Source organism: Camelus dromedarius, chromosome 11 (assembly GCF_036321535.1).
Source record: "Camelus dromedarius isolate mCamDro1 chromosome 11, mCamDro1.pat, whole genome shotgun sequence".
Lineage (NCBI taxonomy): Eukaryota > Metazoa > Chordata > Mammalia > Artiodactyla > Camelidae > Camelus > Camelus dromedarius.
The window spans coordinates 3,211,470-3,232,249 of NC_087446.1; the positions used below are offsets into that span (position 1 = coordinate 3,211,470).

The following is a 20,780-nucleotide window of genomic DNA, read 5'->3' on the forward strand; positions in this document are numbered from 1 at the left end:
TGGCCTATTTCTGCCTACCAAGTCACTTGGCATTAACCTCCAATCGCCTGGTGAGTTTCAGTCAGAACCAGAAAGCTGAACACCTTGGAAACATTATCTTGACAGCTCTGATGAAACTTTGCCCGTCTAAGGGGTGATTTAGCCCAAGTGGCTTTCTGTGCTGAGAATTCAAACCTCAGGCCTGCTGTTCACCACTTTCCTGGCTGTGGGGTCCCGCTTCTCCCACCTCCCGGCCCCATCCCGCATGGAGAAGGCCCAGCTGTGCTCCTCTCCATCCCCAAGGCCTAGGCACCGTGAGACACTGTGTTTCCTGCCACTCGCCCCATGTCCCCGATGCCCTGAGTCAGCCTGGACTCTGCCACGGGGTCGTACTGGCAGTCTGTCTGGCCTGCCCCGACACGGCTCCCGGAAGGGCAGGGGAAGGGGGCTGGGAGCCATAGAGCCTGAGGTCGTCTCCCTGAATGCCAGGCCCTGTGCCCAGCCTGCTTGAAGGTGGTGGCCTGGGCACCAGAGGGAGGGGCTGCCCCTAGAGAACAGAAGCTCAAAGAAGACAGGAGACCCCAGCCAAAAAGCATGATGGAGTCATCCGAAAGTACGGGCTCCAAGAATCCACAGGGCAGAGAAGAAAACCTCGCAGGAAAGATGTGGACGCGTGACCAGAGCTGGAGTGGGGAGGATGACTTCCCTTCCATGCACTTCTCTGCATTTTCCAAAATTTCTACGATGAGCATGTGCTGCTTCCGTAATCAGCAAGGGGTCGTATTACTGATAAAGCTGCATGTATTATGTCATAATTCATTTCAAGAATAAGATACGTTACTATCGCTATTTATGAGTTAAACATAAACAATAATGACCATATATTGCCAGGAAAGTTATTAGGTTGATAACGGCAGCTCACGTGTCTCCAGCACTTTACCTTTTAGAGAAACACGTTCAAACAGAAAATGAAACCGGGCAGCTCTGCTATGCAAATATTGGCTGCCGCTGAGATATTCCTGCAACAACCCTGGACAGTGCGCTGAGGTCATTTTTTTTTCTCATCTGAAATGTGGGAAACTGAGGAGTGGAGGAGAGAAGTTAAGAGCCCCAAGATTTGAATGGAGGCTTTGAGTCTCCCATGTCCCCATGGCAGCTTCCAGACCTCTCATCCCAGTACCTTCCTGCAGGGGAGACAGTTTCCCCAGGGATCAAGTGTGTTTCCCATTATTCCAATTTTTTCCTTTTTTTCCATTACTGGAGCTAGTGCGTATGGCCAGGGCAGAATTGCAATTAGTGAAGATTGTGTGGGGTTTGCTTTAAAACAATGGTATTTGCACAGGGTCCCTTTATCTCTTGAGAGGTGTGTGGTGTGACTGTGCCTCAGGCAGGCAGGGACTGTCTTTTTTTCACTTGATGACTTTATGGCTGAATGCCACACTCCTCCTGGGAAGGAAAAATGTGCACAGGACAGTGACTCAAGTATAAGTCCGTGGCCCCTCTGGGGCTTGGGTCCACCCCAGAAGGACTCTATGCCTGTGTGGGAACTTGCCTTTTCTTACGTTACTTTGTAAAAGTGGGCTATTTCCAGCCCCTCGATAACAACGGACGGGAAAAAAAATCTACGAATCAAATGTATTTGATCTGAAGTCTATTTCTTTTAAAGTGAGCGAAAAGGCGAACCAGCATGCTGTTTTCTACTCTAAAAGGCAATTTCTAAATTTGGATTTTGAAAAAAAAATTGTATTCCGGCTTGAAAATCCAATGGCTCTCAAAATGCAAGTAAGATACATCACTCTTTGTGCTAAAATCATCTTCACTGGTTTAAAAGAAATCAGAACGAAATGATGTGAGCTGACCATAAGCCTTCCATCACTTAATTTCTGAAGGCAGAAGCCGGATGTACACAGTCCGTGCTCCGTCCAGAGAGCCGCCTGGGCCCGGATGCGGCGTTAAGTGATTTTTAACAGAGAGGCACCAATGTCTCATGGACCAAACAGAACTAGGTTTTTGATATTCCAAAGACATCTTCAATTCTAGATAAGGATTCAACAATAAAATAATTACCAAATGTAATCAACAGGTAAGATGAATAAATTGGAGACATTTATTTCCTCCAAGGGGAAAAAAAAATGTCTGGCTCTTGGATTTTTCAGCTGTAGTAGATGGACACATTTTCAAAAGGCCCTTTATTTTACTTCCCCGCCTCACACAGGGCACAGCAAACCATCCCTGCCTTCTAAAATAAAAACACATGCCACTTTAATTTAGCAAAGAAAAGCCAAAATGCAGAATCTCTGCACAGATCATTTTTAAGTTAAAGAGAGTGAGAGAGACTGTTAACTGTGTTTTATGCCTTTTTGGGGGGCAGTTACCTTCTCCACGTGTTAATAGTTTAACTGTCAAATTACAACAAACAGCTAATTCCATCTCTGAGATGCCAGAATTGCAACCTAGAAGGGGTGATTTTAATTGTAACTACCAAACAGCAAATGCTGACAGAAGTCCTGCTTCAGTCCCCAGACAGGGCTGGGACATGACTAATTTATTTTATCTTATCCATCTATCTATGCACAGGATTAAAATATTTATGTCAGTCTGTTCACTTTAAAACAGGCAGTACCGGCACCAGCTTCAGGGCCACTCCTTAATTTTTCACAGTTTTGGCTTTTCATTGTTTCCAGAAATGCCCAGCCCTTGCATGGTGAATACTCTCAAATGCTGATGGATCTTTAAGTCACACAAAACCGGTCCTCAAGCCCACAAATGCTGCCCAGCCACGGTGATGGTGACGGAGCTGTGCCAATGCCTCTGTCCCCAGAGATGCCAATGAAATCACGCAGGCCTGAGCCCGGCTTCAAGAAGAAGCTTGCCTCTGGCCAGGGTGGCTGATGGAAACCAGAGCCTGGTAAGGATGCCCCAGCCAGGTGGCCAGGTGGGCCGTGGGGCGGGCAGCAGGGGGTTAATCGGGGAGCAGGGACGGGTGCAAACAAAAGGCCAGGGGCAGGGGAAATCAGGCTGCAGGGCCCAGCCCGAATAGGCGCAGACACAGGGAGCTCTGTCTGCCTGCCCGCTGCCCGGCACTGTGACTAACCGCCCCACTATTGTACCCTGAAGCCAGCCCTTTGTGCCGTCCCCCTGGCGTCTGGGAGCACGGCCGAAGAACCCTCTGCAGCAGTCCCCCCTCGTCCTGGAAGCTTGCAGCGTCAAGACCCATTCTTTCAGCTTTCAGGGCTGCTGGAGCCTTGAGTAGCCAGTGGAAGCATCCTTTACCCTGCCCAAGAAGGGCCACCAGCAAAAAAGCAGCAGAAAAACCAGTCTCCCGAACTCTGGAGGAGGGGGGCCACAGGGACCGCTAAACCCACGCTGCCCAACACAGCGGTCCCTGCCCATGTGCAGACCCTGGGCCTGTGCGACTGGGAGAGTGTCTCCAAACTGAGGTGTCTGGCTGTGAGCGGGCTTCGCACGCAGCCTGCTTTCTCCCAGGCAGACAATGGAAGATGCCGCCATGGTCTCCCTGCCCAGTGACAACCCCTCACCCCACGGCCAGGAGCACCAGGCCCTCACGGCCACACCTGAACAGCCTTGTGTTCACGTGTCTCAAGGACAGGGCCTTGCACACTCAGGGGTCTGCAAAACACGTGTGAGCACAGGGACACGCACACACACGCGTGCGAGGGCCCTGGCTCCTCTTCACGGCACGCGTCACCTGTCCTGGCGGGCCTTTGGAGAAGCCAGATTCACACCCCAAAGACCCCCCCTGGAGCCAGACATCTGACCCTTTGCCCTGGGATACACCGGGTCCATTCAGGGCCCCGTCATGACTTCTGTGGATCCAAGCAGTTTTGCTTTCATGGCTCCTTTCTCCATAAATATTAAAATTATATTTTATGATTGCATTGCTATAAAGATGAATATAATCCATGCCGAATTAATTCATCATTATATATTCATTGTTATTATAGTCATTTTATCTTCTGATTTTTTTAAAAATTGAAGTATGGTCAGTTTACAATGTTGTGTCAATTTCTAGTACACAGCATCTTGTTTCAGTCATCCAGGTACATACACATATTCCTTTTCACATTCTTTTTCATTACAGGCTACTACAAGATACTGAATATAGTTCCCTGTGCACTACCGAAGAAACTTGTTGTTTATCTATTTTATATATAGTAGTGTGTATCTGTAAATCTCGAACTCCCAATTTATCCCTTCCTACCCCCTTTCACCCCTGGCTTGGAACCTCCCCTTTTTTCTTCTGATTTTAAAAAACATTAAAATTAAAACTTATTCCTGGGCCCTGGGCACTGTGTCTCCCTGGACCACCCCTCTGAGCTCCCTTGACCTCTTCCTGAAAGGCATCCTCACCCCATGAGGTGCATATGGGACTTGCCTGCCGTTCCTCCAGTGACCAGATCACCCTCTTGACTCCAGAATTCATAAGTCCTGCCCTGAATGAATGGCATGTGAAGTCCCCAACAGCCACCAGAAGACTTTCCACATTATTTTCAAAATGTAAAACTCAATCATGAGAAAGGCCTAGGATCCCAGCATGACTGAAGGCCTCACGTCAGTGGGAACCCAGACCCCTGCCCCACTGCTGTGCTGGGGTCCCCAGCCAGGTGCCCCGGGTACCACATTCAACACCAAGAGATGGGCCCACCAGGCACATGTGATGGTGACACAGAGGTAACTATCAGGGTGCCCAGTGGCCCACCACGTGCCAGCTCTGTGCCAGCCCTGGACACCCACGCCCTCCAGTCCTCCTCACACCCCTGTGTCGGGCCCAGCTTCTGGAGAGGGGCAAGGGTCCTGGCTTTCCAGCCTTTCCCAGAAAGAGGCATCTGGGGCTCTCACCATTCCCCCTCCCGTGGTGCCACCGTGCAGGGCCCAGGCCACCCTGCTGGAGAAGGACAGCGCAGGAGATGGTTAAAATTCTGCATGCTTTTTGCATCCGCCTCCAGAGGAAGCGCTGCTTTTTTTTTTTTTTCTCCCTCTCAAGCAGGAGGAGGAAAAAAAAGCTGAGAGCAGCAATTTGCAGGCCTTGGGATGTTTTTCTCCTTGACAGCCCTGGGCCCCGCCTCGCTGGGCCTTCCTCCGGCCAGAGCGGCCACAGCTTGGTCTGTTGCGACTGCCCGGCCCCCGTGCACGCGAGGCCTCCCCGCGGAGCCGGGCCGGGGCGGGCGGGAGGGAGGCCGGCTGGGTGGGCAGCGGCGACGCCTGGCACTGCCCAGCTTTGTGGCCACGTCCTCTGCTTGCCGTCCCTCTGCCCGCCCCAGGCCTGCTCCGGGCCGGCTGTGCCGCCTGCTGCCCGCCGAGCGCCCACCCCGTGCCCACCCCGGGTGCCCTCACCTTCTGGGCCCGGCCTCCCGGCCTCGGGTCCTGCTCGCGCCCGGGGCGCCCGGCCACGTCCTCGGCACTGCCGCCGCTCGCCCCACCCTGCTGCCCGCGCTCGGCGGCGAGCCTGGCACGGCGCCAAGCTGCCTGGGAGCCCGGCCCGGGCTGGGGAACTTTCCGGCAAGGGTGTGTGTGGGGAGGGGCGCGGGGTGCAGTGGTGCCAGGGGAGGGAGAGGCCCAGATGCCCGGCGGCCGCCCCCACCCCGGCCCGGGCCGGCCGCGGGGGCCTCCCCCTGCCTCCTGTCTCCTGAGTCCCATAAAGGCACAGACAACACGGGCGGTTTAGTCAAAACAGCCATGTGCAGGAGCCGGCAAACAAACAAAAGCCCTTATTTATTTATTTAGTTCACACACTCAGATAAGGAGGCGCCTTTTGTGCACATAATTTCACACACACCAGAAAGGGGGCGATACCACCATGCTCCCCGCAGCCCTGGCCCCGGACAGCCTGCCTGGCCTCGGGAATAATGGCATCGCCTGGCCTGGGCATTTCCATATTTAAATTGGGCAGCAGCGTATGATTAATTAAGAAGGAAAAAGGCAAAAAGGAAGAAAAGTGGTGGGGGTGGGGAGCTGGACGTTCTGGGCAGCGCAACGTGCCAAGGTGCCCGCGGTGGCTTAACCCCTCCCATGCCAGGCCCGGGCCCCAGAGGGACGCTGACTGCGCCCTCTGCAGAGCCCGGGCCCTGGGAGCACACCCTCGGCTGCTGTCCTGTGTGTACTGAGTGCCACCCCAGCTTCAGATGCTGCCCCCGGAAGTCTTCTTCCTCATTTTCTTGCTCAGAGTGGCTCAGCTTTGGGCAAGTCAAGGTGCTGTGCTGGTGCTGGGTAAAGACGCCCCAAAGCGCCGGGTTGGGGGCTGGATGGAGAAGACTGGCGGCCATTCTGGCTGGGATGACTCTTCCTTTGCTATCGACACCTTTACCCCTTAACACGCAAGCTCCAGTGAGGCCCTGGCCCTAGTGAGGCTCCCAGATCCACCCACACTCACACGAGCAACCTGCCGAGGGCTGCCCCACTGCCCTTCTGTCCCTGAGAGCAGCAGCCTGTTCTGGGAACAGAGCAGGAAGGCCTGCCTCCCTTCTAGAAAGAATTAAGGGCTGTGGCAAGGTGAGAGCCAGGAAAGACCATGTTCCTAGAGGCGGCTGGTGGGGGGGGGGGCCCACAGAGCCCTGGATTTAGGGTCCAGCCATCACCAAAGTTCAGCCCTGCCCCTTGCCAGCTGTATGGCCTTGGGCAAGTTATCTGGACTCTCTCGGCCTCAGTTTGCCCACCTGTAAAGTGGGGATGATAGTAGTGACCACTCCACCTGCCCCAGGGAGTTGAGAGGAAGAAGAGCAGTTCCTCGCTGAGCAGAGAATCTGCCTGAGTGCCCAGAATGTCCACCCTCGAGGTGGGCAAAGGCTGGGGCCACTGGGGCCTCTAGCAGGAAGTTCTTCAGCCTAGGAACAAATTCAGAACAGTCTGAACCCACTTTGCAGGTGGATGAAATCATGGGCCTGAGCTGGGTGAGCAGCCTGGGTTATCCACGTGGGGCCAATCTAATCACACGCATCCTTAACCACAGAGAACTTTCCCAGCAATGGTCAGGTAGACACAATTCTCTTTGAAGATAGAGGAAAGGCCGTGAAACAAGGAATGTGGGCACCTCTAGAGGCTGGAAAAGGCCAGGAAATGGAGTCTCCCCTAGAGCCTCCAGAAAAAACCGGCCCTGCCAAGACTTTGACTTTAGCCCCGTGAGACATTTCAGATTTCCAACCTTCATAAATTTGGTTGTTCGAGGCATTAGAATCAGTGAACTTTGCTATGGCAGTAATAGGAAACTAACACACCATCCCACACTGGACTGGCCCCAGTGCCTCTGAAGGAGGCCATGAAAATGTGGTCACTCAGTCACTCCACACACCATGCTCCTCTGTGGTGGGCAGAGCTGGGCTGGGCTCAGCAGACCTCATCCCTGCACTCAGGAGCCTCCGGTTGGGTGGCCAAGTGCCCTGCAGAGCCCTCCTCCCCTAAGGGGCTCTAAGCTCACCTAAGGGGCTGTCCCTCTTCCCCCTCCCCTTCCCCTCACCACTACTTACTGAGTATCGCCCTCACTCAACCAAATCTCATCCTACCCCCAGCCCGACAGGCTCAGCCGTCCAGGCAGCCTGGATCCCCAGACCCTGTCGGTAGTTTGTCAGGACGAGGGGCCACTTTCTGCTTTGTAAGCATGTGTCCTTCTCACAACAGGACAGGCAGGGGTTCCTTGGGCTAGCGCCTCTGCCCTCTGGGCTCAGGGTCCTCACCCGTAAAGGGGGCTGGGCAAAGCACATCACACGGTAGCTGTGAACGTGGCAGCCGGTGCTGTGTGTGCAGTCCGTGCTCAGAACTGCCCAGTCAAGTCAGCTCTGGGGAGGGTGGGGTTTTATTCTACAAGTAGAAAGATGCCAGGCAGGCTAGCCCCCCAGTACTGCCACTGTGCTGGAGGCTGGTGGCTGAGCTCCTGGCCAAGGTGGAAGTTCAGACAACCTCAAAAAGCTTCTGGAACCTAAAGATCTCTCCTGACAGCCTTCAGTCCCTTAGGAAACAAGCAGAAATGTGCACACAGAATTCCTCAAAGTGTGTTTACAACAGGGAAAACTCAAAATAATTGGGAACAACCGAAGTGTCAAATAATAAGGGGTTAGTTAAGGAGACACACCTACGGAATATTAAAAAGTCATTAAAAATCAACTTATTGACTAGTATCTTCTGATACTGAAGAATGAGTTGTGATAAAATGTTTAGTGAAACAAACAGAAGATAAAATGATACATATAATAAGATGCTAATTTTGCTTGAAATTCTCTGTTTTTGTAGCAGCAAGGTGAGGCATTCCCACTGGCTATTTCTAAGGGTGGTTTCACAGGTGATTGAAAACTTTTCTTCTCTTCTGAGGATTCAAAATGTTCTAAAATTAGCACATAACATCAGTGATGAGAAAAAAAAAATCAGTGCAGAAGAGTCACGCTCCTTCAGCGGAGCTGCCGGCGGGTCCTGCTCGGCCCTCGGCACGCGGCAGGAACATGTGCAAGGAGCTGGGCCAGCTGGGGGGGTTGCGGCCTGTCTGCCACTCAGGGCCCCACACTCAGCAAGGCCCTGCACTCAGAAGGGCCTGTGCTGGCTTTAAAGCTCTGCTGTCTCTGTTTTGGAATTCTTAACCATTTTTGAAGAAGGGTCCCCGCTTTTAATTTTGCATTGGACTCTGCAGGGGTGCCACCAGTCTCAGCAAGGAGCCCCGGGCTCCTGGATGCCCCACCTTGCCTTCCAGGAGTGCAGCAACCAGCCCTCTGTTCTCAGTTTGTCTGATTTCCCACACCGTGGCCCCTTCTCTCCTTTCTCCTTCCTACGTGGGCTGTTGGCAAAAACGGGAAGCGGGACTCTGTTTTATAAAGACATGCATCGATCACTTGCAGTACATTCCTGGAGACTGAAATCAGCACCTCCCCTAAGTTTTTAGGACCTTCTTACCAGATGTGTGTTTTCCCCGGGAAAACCAGCAAACCCAGAGCTACTGCCGCAGTCCTGTCCCACAGCAGGTCCTACCAGTGAAGGCTCAGGGATACCTAAGAGGCTTGCACCTGCAGCTTCTGCAGAAACACCACCAGAGAGGTGCTGAACTTCCCGTCTCTGGGGGCATTCAACAAAAACTGCACGGCTGGCGGCAGGAGAACTGTGCAGGAAATACCTTCTCTGGATGGAAAGTTAGCTCAGAGAACCTCATCCTGGTGTGATAATTGCACAGGGCATCCGGCAGCTTCTCAAGGCAGGGCCCCTATCAGACTCACCTCTTGTCCCCCAGTCTCAGTATGGGGCCATGAACACAGGGGAGGGGCTCAGGGGTGGGGTAAGAAAAGAAACAAAAAGTGGGGAGAGGCAAGCGACTGAGAGTTGACATGAAATTTGAGGAATTCCTGTGCTGCCCCAGAAGCAGGTGATGTATTAGAGGAACCAGAAGGCACAGTCCACCTCTACGTCAGTAAAACAGGCACAGCTAAGGTTTACCGAGTACCTCCGCGTGCTAGTGCCACGCTAAGCATTCCCACGGGAGTCACAATTCTCCCAAGGCTCGACTGAGTCAGAACTATTATTAAGCCCATTTTATGAATGAGGAAGTTGAGGCTCAGAGAGGTGAGGTTACTGGCCCAGGGCCACCCATCTATCTCTGGGCAGGGGTTTAAGCCCAGGCCTGGCTCACTGAAGAGCCAGCCCCTTTAGTGCATCAATAAGCCCAGGCTTTCCTAACTGGCGGTGGCTGCATTGTCTGGCCTGGGAAGAAAGTTCAAGTTCAAGTTCAAGTTCATCCTGTCTCTCCTTCATTACTAACTGAGCACTGGTGGGCAGAGCCTGAGTGGATAGATTTTAGCTTCAAATCAGCTCCACTAAGTAGATCAGGTCTTAAAGAGGCAAGCCAGCTTCAGGCACCTGAAGGACACAGTACGTGGAGGCCGACACTTCCTGTGATTCCTTCGTGATGAGGGGTAAATGAGGTGTGAACTTCCCTCCCTCCAGATCTATGGGGCTTCCTTGTCAGAGCCTGGGCTGGAGCTGAGGTCACTAAAAAAACTTCTTTTTAACACTAACCAGCTCACATAGACACAGGGGTTGCCACCTGGATGTCCACAGGTTGGATTCAACCCAAGGATGTGTTTCCTCTGTTCCGCACTCACTGTTTTCAAATTTGGGGCATTCTATGCACAAATCTGCATTTCCTGCTCCTGAAGGGCTGGAAGGCCTGAAACCCTAGGTCTTTACCCTCTTGGCAGCATCTGGCAGGAGCCTCGTGTGGCCTCCACCTAGGGCAGGCCTGGGCTGTCTGTTCCCACAGTGCCTGAAAACTCTCTACTGCACCCCACCTGGCTGACCTGACCATTTAAGGACCCTGCTGGAGTGTCCAGGGTATAGAGGGTGGTGACTTGTCTGGCCCCTGGCTGGCCCAGGCCTTCTCCACCCATTGTCCCTGTAGCCTTTCACTGAGGGGAACTCTGGGGTTCAGGAGCCCTGGGGATGGAGGTGAGGTTGGGAACCTGCCTAGGACCAAGTGCATGCCCAGCCAGCAGTCCCTGCTATAGCTGGGGGGACCAGGCCTGGGCTGGGGTTTAGAGGGGGCAGGCATCGAGTCAAATTCAGAGCCCGGGGCTCAGGGCCCAGCTCTCGGGCCACCGCCCACCCTATAGGTGCTCCCCAGGGATTAGGGCAGTCACTGGAGGCCTTGCCTCAGGCACAGGGAGGAGACGGGTGCACAGAAACTGGCCAGAGCCAGGCCTGGGCCTGGGCCAGTGGGCAGAGGTGAAGGGAGGCACCCATGTCCCCAGCCCTGCTCCCCAGGGACAAGGCCCCACAGGGCCCAGGCCCCCACCATCCCCAGGTCCTGAACGCAGCTGCCATGTCGTGTCTCCTGTGCCTGCCACTGCAGCCCCAGGCAGAGCAGAGGGAGTGGTGGTTGCTGGTAGTCCTGCCAGGGGTGGGCAGTGGGGAGTCACCCTGTATGGCCACAGGGAAGCCACCAAGGCAGGTGGGGAGGATCAGGAACAATCCCTACCCGGAGCCCCCAGGACCCGGGCCCATTGCAGTGGCAGGGGAGGCAACTGTGCAGGTGGCCCAAGGCTGCCCTCCCCTGAGCTGTGGGGGTCCCTCACCCCACAGGCTCTGATCTGCCTGTGCAGCCCCTGGCAGGCCCCTGCCAGCCCCGGGGGTTTAACACCTGAAAGCCGGAGTGACACCGGTGCCCCTCCTTCTGCCCTCCAGCCAGAGTGGGTGGAGGGCGTGCAAGACGGAAGGGAAGAGAAGAGAACCAGAGCGAGCTTCTTTCCCCTTTAAGAGCCCTGATGGCCGCCGCCCAGACCCAGCGGCCCGGGGACGGAAAATATCGGGAAAGATTCCCCTCCGAACTTCCCGAGCCTTTGTTCAGGAGGAGGCCGGGGAGGGCCGACTTGGCTTCGCGGAGGGCCGCGGGCTGAGCCGTGCGCTCCATGGCGGCCGCGGCGGCGTCCTCCGCGCTCTCCCCCCGGGGCGCCCCCTCCCGGCCCAAGGCCCGGCCCCGGCCCCGGACCCCGGCCCGGACCCCAGCCCCGGCCCCTGCTGGCCGCGGGGGGCTCCGAGGGCGAGGGCGAGAGAGCGGGCGCCGCTTACCAGGTCATCCCGGAGTGCCCCCGCGATCCCGGCGGGCGGGAGCCGGAGTCAAGTTCACGTCCGGCCCGCGGACTGTCCGAGGCCGGGCGCGGCCAGGCAGAGCGAGGCCACCACAGGCCGCCGCCCCGGGTCACCGCCGCCCCCGGCCCCGCGGCGCCGCTGTCGCCCCGGCCCCGCGACCCCAACTTTCCGCACAATCGCGGAGCTGGAAGTTTCCGGGCTTCGCGGGCGCTGGGCTGGGTTTCAGCAGCGACGTCTGAGCTTGGCAACAAAGAGGGAAAGCAGGCCGGGAGAGGGGAGGAAAGAAAGAAATACTAGGGAGAGCGGGCCGGCTACTTAGAAATCTCCAGGACTTGAAATCCCACCCAGAAGCTTTTTTGGGTTGTTTTTTCCTTAAGTGGTAAACAACCACCTCTGACTCACGATGGGGCCCTTTCCCTCATGTTCTGGTCTCAGGCTGAGGCACCTTTCTTGGGTACCTGCCTGGTTTATAACCCACTCAGAAAAGTCGGGCAAATCTAGGGGTGGGGTGGGGGAGTGAGGTGGGCCCAAGATGCTCCCTGAAATGTGGCTGACCCCAGTGCAGCAGCAGCAGCAGGCCTGGGCTCCAAGGGGCAACCTCATCTTGGGCCAGCCACTGCAAGCAGCTACCCCGTGTTCCTGTCCTGGAGCAGAGGGACAGCTGGGAACCCCCAGTGTCCAGAGAGGACCTGGGCTCGACACAGTGTCCTGGGCCCAGGCCCACCTGCTCCCAGCCCACAAATGAGTTAAATGTAGGACCCAGTCCTCCCTCGTTAGTCAGGTGTTCCATGAGTGAGGCAGGAGGATCCACTGGCCTGGCCCTGACCTGGAAGCTCAGGCCCCCTCTTCCTGGAAGCTCCCTGGCTGCTGCATGATTTTCTGTCCTCTTGGCCTCCTGAGGACATGTCTGGGCTGAAGGAGGCTGCTGAGCGGCCCCAGGCTTGGGAACCTGCACAGTGGCCAAGCCCAGTCCCTTCGAGGGCTGTCTGGGCCCTGGAGCAGGGGCTGAGGGGCACAGAGCATCAGCTGTCACTTGGCCTTGGGATGCTCCTGCCCTACCCTGTTCATCCATTTGTCTGTCTGTCCTGCCCTGCAAGACATGTTTATGGAGAAAACAGTCCCAGAGCCCAGAGCTCTGTGAAAGGCTGGGAGAATAGGGTTGTTTGTTTTTTTTAAGAAAAAAGAGCAAGGGGGCTGTGGAGACCAGGGTGGGGGTTGGAGTGGGGGGAGTATGTTGTCTCTTGTCCTGCAAAAGTAGGCGGTGCCTGAGAGTGCTGGGGAAAAATCCACCCGCCCATGAAGCCCAAGATCCTTTCCCAGAAAATGTCCTCTTTTCACGGGAGCAAGCACGGGCATTGTCTTTTCTCATTTCTCCCCAAGACCCAGGCTGGTCAGCCGTGCACTCCCGTGCTCTCCCGCAAGGCACTGAAGTTCCATCAGAGCTCGGCGCCAGGGGGCGTCCTGCAGGGGGTAGTCCTCCTGCACAAGCCCCTTGCTCAGAGGCTGGGCCCTTTCCAGGGGAGGGAAGTGCCTGCTCTCTCCCCTGGCATCCTCACCAGGGAACTCCATTCCTGAGCTGCAATTATTTTGTATTTCCAGGACTGAAAATTTTATCTGGAACTGTACGTCTTCCTAAAGCTTGAACCCATTTGTTGTCTAATATGTGATCTCTGGAGCTCAGTTTGTCCCCAAAGGGGATGTGACCCTTGCTCAATCAAAACCCACCAAGACCTTGTTCGGCCTGGCTTCACGGGTGTGTAGCCCATGCAGTCGCGCCACGTTCTATGCTCTGCTGTCCTTGTCTTAAAATTCTCAGTCCTTTTGGAAAAAGGCGCCCTGCATTTTCATTTTATCCTGATCCCTGGGATGTTCCCCACTTTGGCTGTTGGTTAACAGGGTCATAAAGTTTTTAAAAAATGATTAGTGTATTTATTTTGCTAAATTCCGTTTACAGAAATAATTTCAGATTTTATTTAAACAAGATAAAATATTTTCATTGAAGATGATTGTATTTGGGAAAAATACCTTGAAGAGGCAGGAAATTGTTACGGAAATAGGACAGAGCTGGAGTCATCCACGTTCAGCCCCCAGCTCGGCCACGTGGGCGCTGCGTACCGACGCAGCTCCTGCGTGCTCCTGCGTGCTCCTGCGTGCAGGGGTGACAGCTCGCACGTGCTGGGTGTTCCGAGGAGCCAGGATAGTGGGAGTTTGGTGGAACATCTGGAACATACCAGACACTCAATAAAAAGTACCCTTGACTGTCATGGTATCATTGGACATGAAGGTTCACTTGCAGTTTGACTACATTTAATGAGAGTGTATTTTGTTCCTTCTTGTTATAACAAGAAACGGTTATAGAAAGTTTGGAGTATATGTATATATAAATACATGGAGAAAGAGAGTGAGAGAGAAGAAAGCATGTCCCTTAGTCGCTTTTATTTCAGAGGTGCCTTTGGCTACTCATATTACAGTTGATTTCTTTATATAAATTGATACACAAACATAGGAGAATCTGAGCGTGACCGATGGCCCCCACGTTGTGAGCTAATTCCAGACTGACCTCACTTCAATGCAGCTTCACACACAGGTATAAGCCTGAAGTCTCCGCTGCCACCTGTTCCCAAGGACCATCCATTGTGACATTTACAGTCATGAAAGTGTCAGGTGATAAAAACACTACATCACAAATGTCCTTAACCTACTGCTGCCTCATCTTTCCCACTTGTGATTTGGTTAGAAAAAAATATATATATATATATGGTTCTGGCCTCTTATTTTTAATTTCCACAGTCTGTTGTAGAATCTGCTCAGTTAGGGAGGGGAAAGAAACTAAATCAGCCTGGTCTCCTCCTTCTCAGCACCTCTGTGAAGCCGGCTGGTTGGAAGGGAGAGGCCGAGTCAGGGAGGGGGGCTGCAAGGCTACTGTCCCAGCAGCTCTAAGCACAGGCAGAGCCCTGTTCCCAGAGACACTCACGTTTAACCGCTAAGCCCAGCTGACGGCTCCACTGAATGTGTAGCAGATTACAAATCGCATGATCACCTGGAGCAGACAGCAGGCACAGGAAACACACAGCCCCTGACCCCCAAACCCACGCTGCGTTAATGAGCTGTTTGGGGCCCAGAAGCTCCCGGGAACTGGAGTTTGAAGGCAGTGAGAATCCAGGCGTGGGGTCAAGGCTGAGCTCTCCCCGTCCCCCGCTACCGGCCAGGTGACTCTGGGCAACTCACTCCTGCTCTCAGTGTCCCCAGATTTGGAGGGAGAAGTACTGATAAACAATAGGGCCGTGGGGGCAGGAGATGCACTACAGCGCAGTCACTGGCACAGGGCCGGCCACCCCTTGCCCCCACCAATCAGTTCCTGCAGGTCTCACCAAGGAGGGTCTCCTGCAGCAGGGAAAGTGGCAAAGGGGCAGAGACCAGAACCCCCACCCATCCTCACCCAAGTCTGCAGGGAGCCCGGCTTGTTCAGGAGAAGGGCTGGGAGCCACAGGACTCGGTCGCTCCAAACAGGAGGATCTGGCTTCCCGGCCACCCGAGCCGGCCCAGGGGACAGGGCTCGCCCCTGCATCAGTAGTGCCCAGTGGGCACGCAGCCCTCAAGAATAACCAGCCAGGAGACTGGGCCAGGGGACCAGGGCAGGGAGCCCCACCCTCACCCCACAGCGTCTGCTACCGCCTTCCAGGCAGTTCCCTTTCGCTGGACCCGGGTATTGTCACCGTCCTGTCCCAGAGCCCAGCCCCGCGTCCCTGGCCTGCTACCGCTGGAAGAAAGGAAAGGAGATGTGTTTGTTTCTATTTAATTTGTTTAGAAAAAGAAAAGTGTTTGTTGTAGAAAATTTAGAAATACAGACAAGCATAAAAAAGAAAACAAAAATTAACTGTGAGATAATTACCAGGTACATTTTGCTGAAAGCCTTTCTGGTATATTTTCCAAACCAGATACGTACAGGTACTCTTGTGTGTGTGATCACACTCTGGATTATTTCAGAATCTTTCTGTTTAATGTGCTGTGAGCATTTTATGTTATTAAACATTATTTTCTTCAGGATTTGAAAAATAAAATCTAAATACCAATTAATTTTTAAAATCAACTTTATTGAGATATAATTTCCATGCAATAAGGTCCCTTATACTTGTACTGTTCTATGAGTTTTGACAAATGTACACACCCCTGTCACCACCATTGCAATCAAGAAACAAAATATCATCACCACAAAATGTCCCTAGTCTCCCCGGCAGGTGGTCCCTGTGTCCTAAGCCCCAGGCAACCACCAATCTGATAGATTAATTTCTCCTTTATTTAATTGAAAATAAATGGCATCATAGAGTGTGAACTCGCTCAGCATAGTTGCCATTCATCTATGTCTGTCAATACGCCCATCAATAGCTCACGCCTATTTATTGTTTTATATTATCCCTTTGTGTGCCTACCTCTTTTGCTGCTGGTGGACAACTGGGTTGTTTCTGATGTTTTGGGGCTACTGTGAATAGGGCTTTGTGAATGCTAATTTTTTTTTTTTTAACCTAGCACTGTCACTGGCACAGGTTAAGTAAGTACCCACGAGTGGGCGTCGCTGGTGTATTTCCTGCCTGGAGCACCCCTGAGAGCAGTGTAGCCCATCCTACAGACAGGTTATCACATTTGCCACTATTGTTGGACATGTAGTTTCTTTAAAGTCTTTGCTACTATAAATAATGCTGCTAGAATATCTTTATACTGAAACTTTCATGTTTCTGATGCTTTCCTGAGGATAAATTCCCAGAAGCAGGAGTGTTTGGTCAAAGGGTGTCCGGGTTTTTAAAACCCTTGCCACACGAGGTCAGGACTTTTGGGCGTGTTCATATCCATTTCCCCCCATTTGCTTTTCATGTTAAGGATAGACATCACGATCCCCATTGTTCAGATGGGATCACTGAGGGCTGGAGAGATGGCATGAACAGCCAGAGGCCACAGAGCTGGGAGGAAACCCCGACTTCTGAGCCCTGCACTCCTCCCGGACAACCTCCTGCCTCACTCTCACACATTTGCTTGTGTCAGAAACTCGGAGAATTTCCCCCCAAAGGCTTCCATGAAAATCCAATCGTGAGCTGAGAGATGAAAGGCAGCCTCATGTTAATTAGTCTCGCTTTGGTTTGGTTCGGCCACCACGCTTGGGTGTGTGACTACGCCTGTTTTCATACACCCGCACGCTGGAGCTCTCACCCCCACCAACACCACTGGCGGCCAGTCCAGACGAGCCGGTCCAGATTCTCCTCCCAAACTGCCTTCAGAGCTGGGAGCCACAGAGTCTCCCAACTTTGCAGTCGTGGCACATTCTGGCACTGGACGGGGGCCCTGGCTTGGTTTGTGCACATCGACTCAGCCGACTTGGCCCAAAGGACATCTGGTTATTTCCCCAAATCAAATCTCCCTCGAGGATAGAGACCAGGCTGCTGAAGTGATTCAAAAGAATGATCCGTTCCCGAGACAACTGCTTGCAAAGAGGTGTCGCAGCTGGTCTGCGGGTAGTTGAGCCCAGTGCCCTGTGGAGGATGGGGGGAGAGGAGGTGCTCTGTGGAGTGTGGGAATCCTGGGTATTTGTAGAGGGTTCTCCAGCCACTCTGGAGGCGGTGAAAACAGCTCACCACTGAAACAAAGACAAAGTTTGATTTCCTTCACTTATTGATTGGTTCTATGTGTCTAACAGGGCTATCTCCATTATCTTATTTAATCCTCAACAACCAAATATATGAGAAAACTATGGCCCAGAGATGTTAAGAAACGCGTGAGGTCACACAGCAGTTCCCACTCAGTCACAGTGTGTTCTTTGCAGACATCAGGCCCCAGGCTCTCTTCTGAGTTAGAGAGGTCTCCGCCCCTGTGTGTGGCTAGCAGGCCCCATGAAACATGTTCATCTGGAGCTAGCCCAAGGAGAATCCAAAATGATTCTCAAGTGCTTGGAGGGTACAAACGGTCCAGACTCTCCCTCCCCCCATCCAAATACTGTTCAGGTTCCTGAGGGGCTACCTTCCTGGGACCACATGCTAGGCCCACCCCACTGCTAAGTGACCCATTAATACCCAACTCCTGCCCCCATTTAAGGACGTGGGTGTTGTACCGGGCGGGCAGAGCTCAGTGGTAGAGGTAAGCACGAGGTCCTGGGTTCAATCCCCAGTACCTCCATTAAAAAAAATAATGTGGGTGTTGTGTTCTGAGTTGGGGCAAAAATAATCACCTCCTCTCAGCCCTGGGTCTGAGGCCTCCAGGTTCTTGAAGCCAGGAGACCTAAGGAGGCCTTTGTCCATGGGAGAAGAAACCAGGAAAGGAAGAGCCCATTCTCTCAGAAAACATGTGTTTTCTGTTTACAGAGGGGCCTGTCCAGTTCCCATGCTTTGTTCTTTAATATGGAGCCAAAAAAAAAAAAAAATCCAATGTGCAGCTTCCTCTCCGAGGTACATTTGGAGGCTGGAAAATCTGGATTGCTGCAGGCACGCTGTGCTGGGCCTCGAGCTGGCCTGGGCTGGGGCCTCGTGTCCTATCTGCTGCCAATGTCCAGCGTCACGCGGCCTTCGTGTACCAACCTAGAAAGCCACGTGGAAAACAAAATGCCCCCTCTGTGTCTCCCAGGAAGGGTGTGGGCGGAGCTGGGAGAGGCAGGCAGCCTTGGTGTAGTTGGGGGTTTGGTTCCTTCCACACTGGGTGTGTGTGTGTGCGTACTTGTGTGTGTATGAAGACCCTGGGGTGCTCGCACCCACACTTTTGGCCTTGGGCCATTGGCATGGCTGACTTGGTCCAACAAACCCACCATCCTGAGACCACTTGATTTTTCACACCCTCTTCTCAGAGGCTGGACAGAGGTGTCTCTGAGCAAAGGGACCCCGAATAACAGGTGGGTGTTAACTTGGATGGGCTCTCCATGTTCCTGGGGCAGAGCTCATGGGTGCTGGGCACCTTCAGACTGGGGAGAGGGGCGTAGCCCTGGGCAGGAAGGTCTTCCTGCTGGGAATGAGGCAGCAGTAAGCTAAGGTGAGTAACAGAGCCAGAGGCCAGCCTCGCCCGCCGCGAGGAACCTCAATCACAGAAGCCAGGTCAGCACAAAGTGTAAAAGCCTGAGACGGACAAGGGAGCATCTGGGCCCAACTGCAGGCTGGGCTCCTTCTCCTCTCTGATCTCAGTCCCTCATCTGCGAAAGGAGGTGACTGGCTTATCAGCACTTAATGGAGCTACTGTGAGGAGTCACGGGATGATACAAAGGCATTTGTCCCAAGGCTGCCTGGCGCTGGTTTTCAATAAATGGCAGCCGCTACTATGGCTGCTGGGCCTTCCATCTTTAAAGTGGCACTGTAAACTTGGCCTCAGCCCGAGTCACAGCCACAGCCGGCGGAGGGAGGGCTCTGCACCCCCTGACGCGCACACAGCACGCCGAGGGCAGGAGGAGGTCGCCGCGCTGGGCCGGCCTCCGCACTGCAGACACCGCAGCCTGCGTCCCGCCCAGGTGCGCTGCGTCCTGGGCAGCCGCTCGGAAGGGCCAGCCGCGGCCCGGCGCGCTTTGATCCGCCCGCTTTCCTCCGGCCCGGCTGGCTTGCAGCGCGCGTCCCGGGGGGCCCCGCCGGCCCGCCTCTCTTTGATCTCCACCCCTCGGGCTGTGCGGCCTCCACCGCGGCCTCCGCGGCCCGTGCACCGGGGGCAGGCGGGGACAGGAGAGAGGCGGACGACGTAAGTGCGCGCGGGGGCCCCTCGGGGAACCGCGCCCTTCTGCGGCGGGGCCTCGCAGCCTTGGCCTTGGCGGCCGCCCGCCCTTCCGTCGCGCTCCGGAAGCCAAGACCAAGCCTAACCAGACGGGAGGCGCGGACGCAGCGTGGCGGAGGGGGGCGGGGCCTTACGTGCCCGGGGGCGGGGCGCCTACGCGGCCGCCACGGAACAGCCGGGGGCAGCGAGCGGTGCGGACGTAGCGTCGCAGTCAGGCGGACGAGGCCTGGGCGGGGCCTCGCGCGGCCGGGGGCGGGGCCTCTGTTCCGCCGAGGAGATGGTGATTCAGTTTCATCGTCCCGCCTCTTGCTTTTGGACCCGCTTTCGGTCGCGTCTCCGAGGTTTTTGAGCTCAGTTTCATCTACTTAAGATTTTCATTTACTTTAGATCCTCATTTATTAAAGCAATTTTCTGTCTTTTTCCCTCTTCCCTAACCAGATAACCAACCAGACAGTAAGGAATTTGGAAGACCTAGGAGAGTGCAAATAAAAATGAGAAATCTCAGAGTCTCACCGCGCAAACCACGGCGGCCGAGAGTTCAGTGTGGATTCTGGTCTTGAGTCCTTTTTTCTTAATTGTAAATACAGAGGTTTTTCACATAATCGGGTTAACACTGTACATAGACTTGTGGATGCCTTAAAAATAACTAATTTTTTTTTACTGTAAAGCCACACGTGTTTACTGTAGAAATTTGGAAAGATGAAAAAACACGAAGAAGAAAATAAACATAACCTTAGATTCTACCACACGAGATTACCAGTATTAACACGGCGTTTTTCCTTTCTCTTTACACAATTACACATATGTTTGAAACAAAATTGGGATCGTACTGTAAATACTGTTTTGCAACTTTCTCCTTTCATTCGTGGCTAATTATGTGTCCCCACTGCCCTGAGCATTCATCTACAATGTTATTTATAATCACAGAGTACTGTGTAGGGTCGCCCATGTTTTATTTAAGCTATATGCGATGATTGGACATTAGCTTTTTTTAGTTTCCATCACTTCCTTGCATCCTCCTTTTATAGTGAACATCCTTGTAGCTAAATCTTTGTACATGTTCACAAAAATTCCTTAAGATGAATCCCTAGATGTGGAATTGCTGAGTCAAAGAATATAATCACTCATGCTTCTTGTACCCTTCTTTTTTTCTTTACATATTTTCCCTATGTAAAAAGTAATACATGAATATTTTCACAAGTGGTATGACCCAAGAACACTGTATATGCAAAAAAGATTGCTCATATCCAAAATATATAAAGAACTCCTGCAACTCAACAACAAACCTAATTAGAAAGCAAAGGACTTTTACAGACATTTCTGCAAAGATGATATATAAATAGCCAGTATGCACATGAAAAGATGCTCAACATCACTAATCATTAGGGAAATGCAAATCAAAACCACAAAGAAATACCACCTCACACATATTAAGATAGCTGTTATTAAAATAACAATAACTGGCATTGGCGAGGATGTAAAGCAATTGGAACCCTCTG

At 53.4% G+C, this 20,780-nt stretch overlaps 1 protein-coding gene and 1 long non-coding RNA gene across 3 annotated transcripts in view; one reads left to right on the forward strand and one right to left on the reverse strand.

Annotated features, from left to right (window-relative positions):
• LOC116156538 (uncharacterized) overlaps positions 1-11,616 on the reverse strand; it is a 61,684-nt gene extending 50,068 nt beyond the window's left edge. The window contains exon 1 of one of the 2 annotated variants that reach the window (XR_004140397.2): positions 11,533-11,616. Coding sequence is in view for 1 of the 2 variants with exons in the window: in XM_031463438.2 (XP_031319298.1) it covers positions 11,533-11,540 (8 nt within the window). In the remaining variant the exon portion in view is untranslated. The remainder of the gene's footprint in view (positions 1-11,532) is intronic. The other variant, XM_031463438.2, reaches the window with a different exon arrangement.
• LOC135322505 (uncharacterized) lies at positions 970-4,291 on the forward strand. Its single transcript, XR_010383088.1, has 3 exons — positions 970-1,026; positions 2,664-2,887; positions 4,082-4,291. It is a non-coding gene; the product is annotated as an uncharacterized LOC135322505 (long non-coding RNA).
• Positions 11,617-20,780: the final 9,164 nt, after the last annotated feature.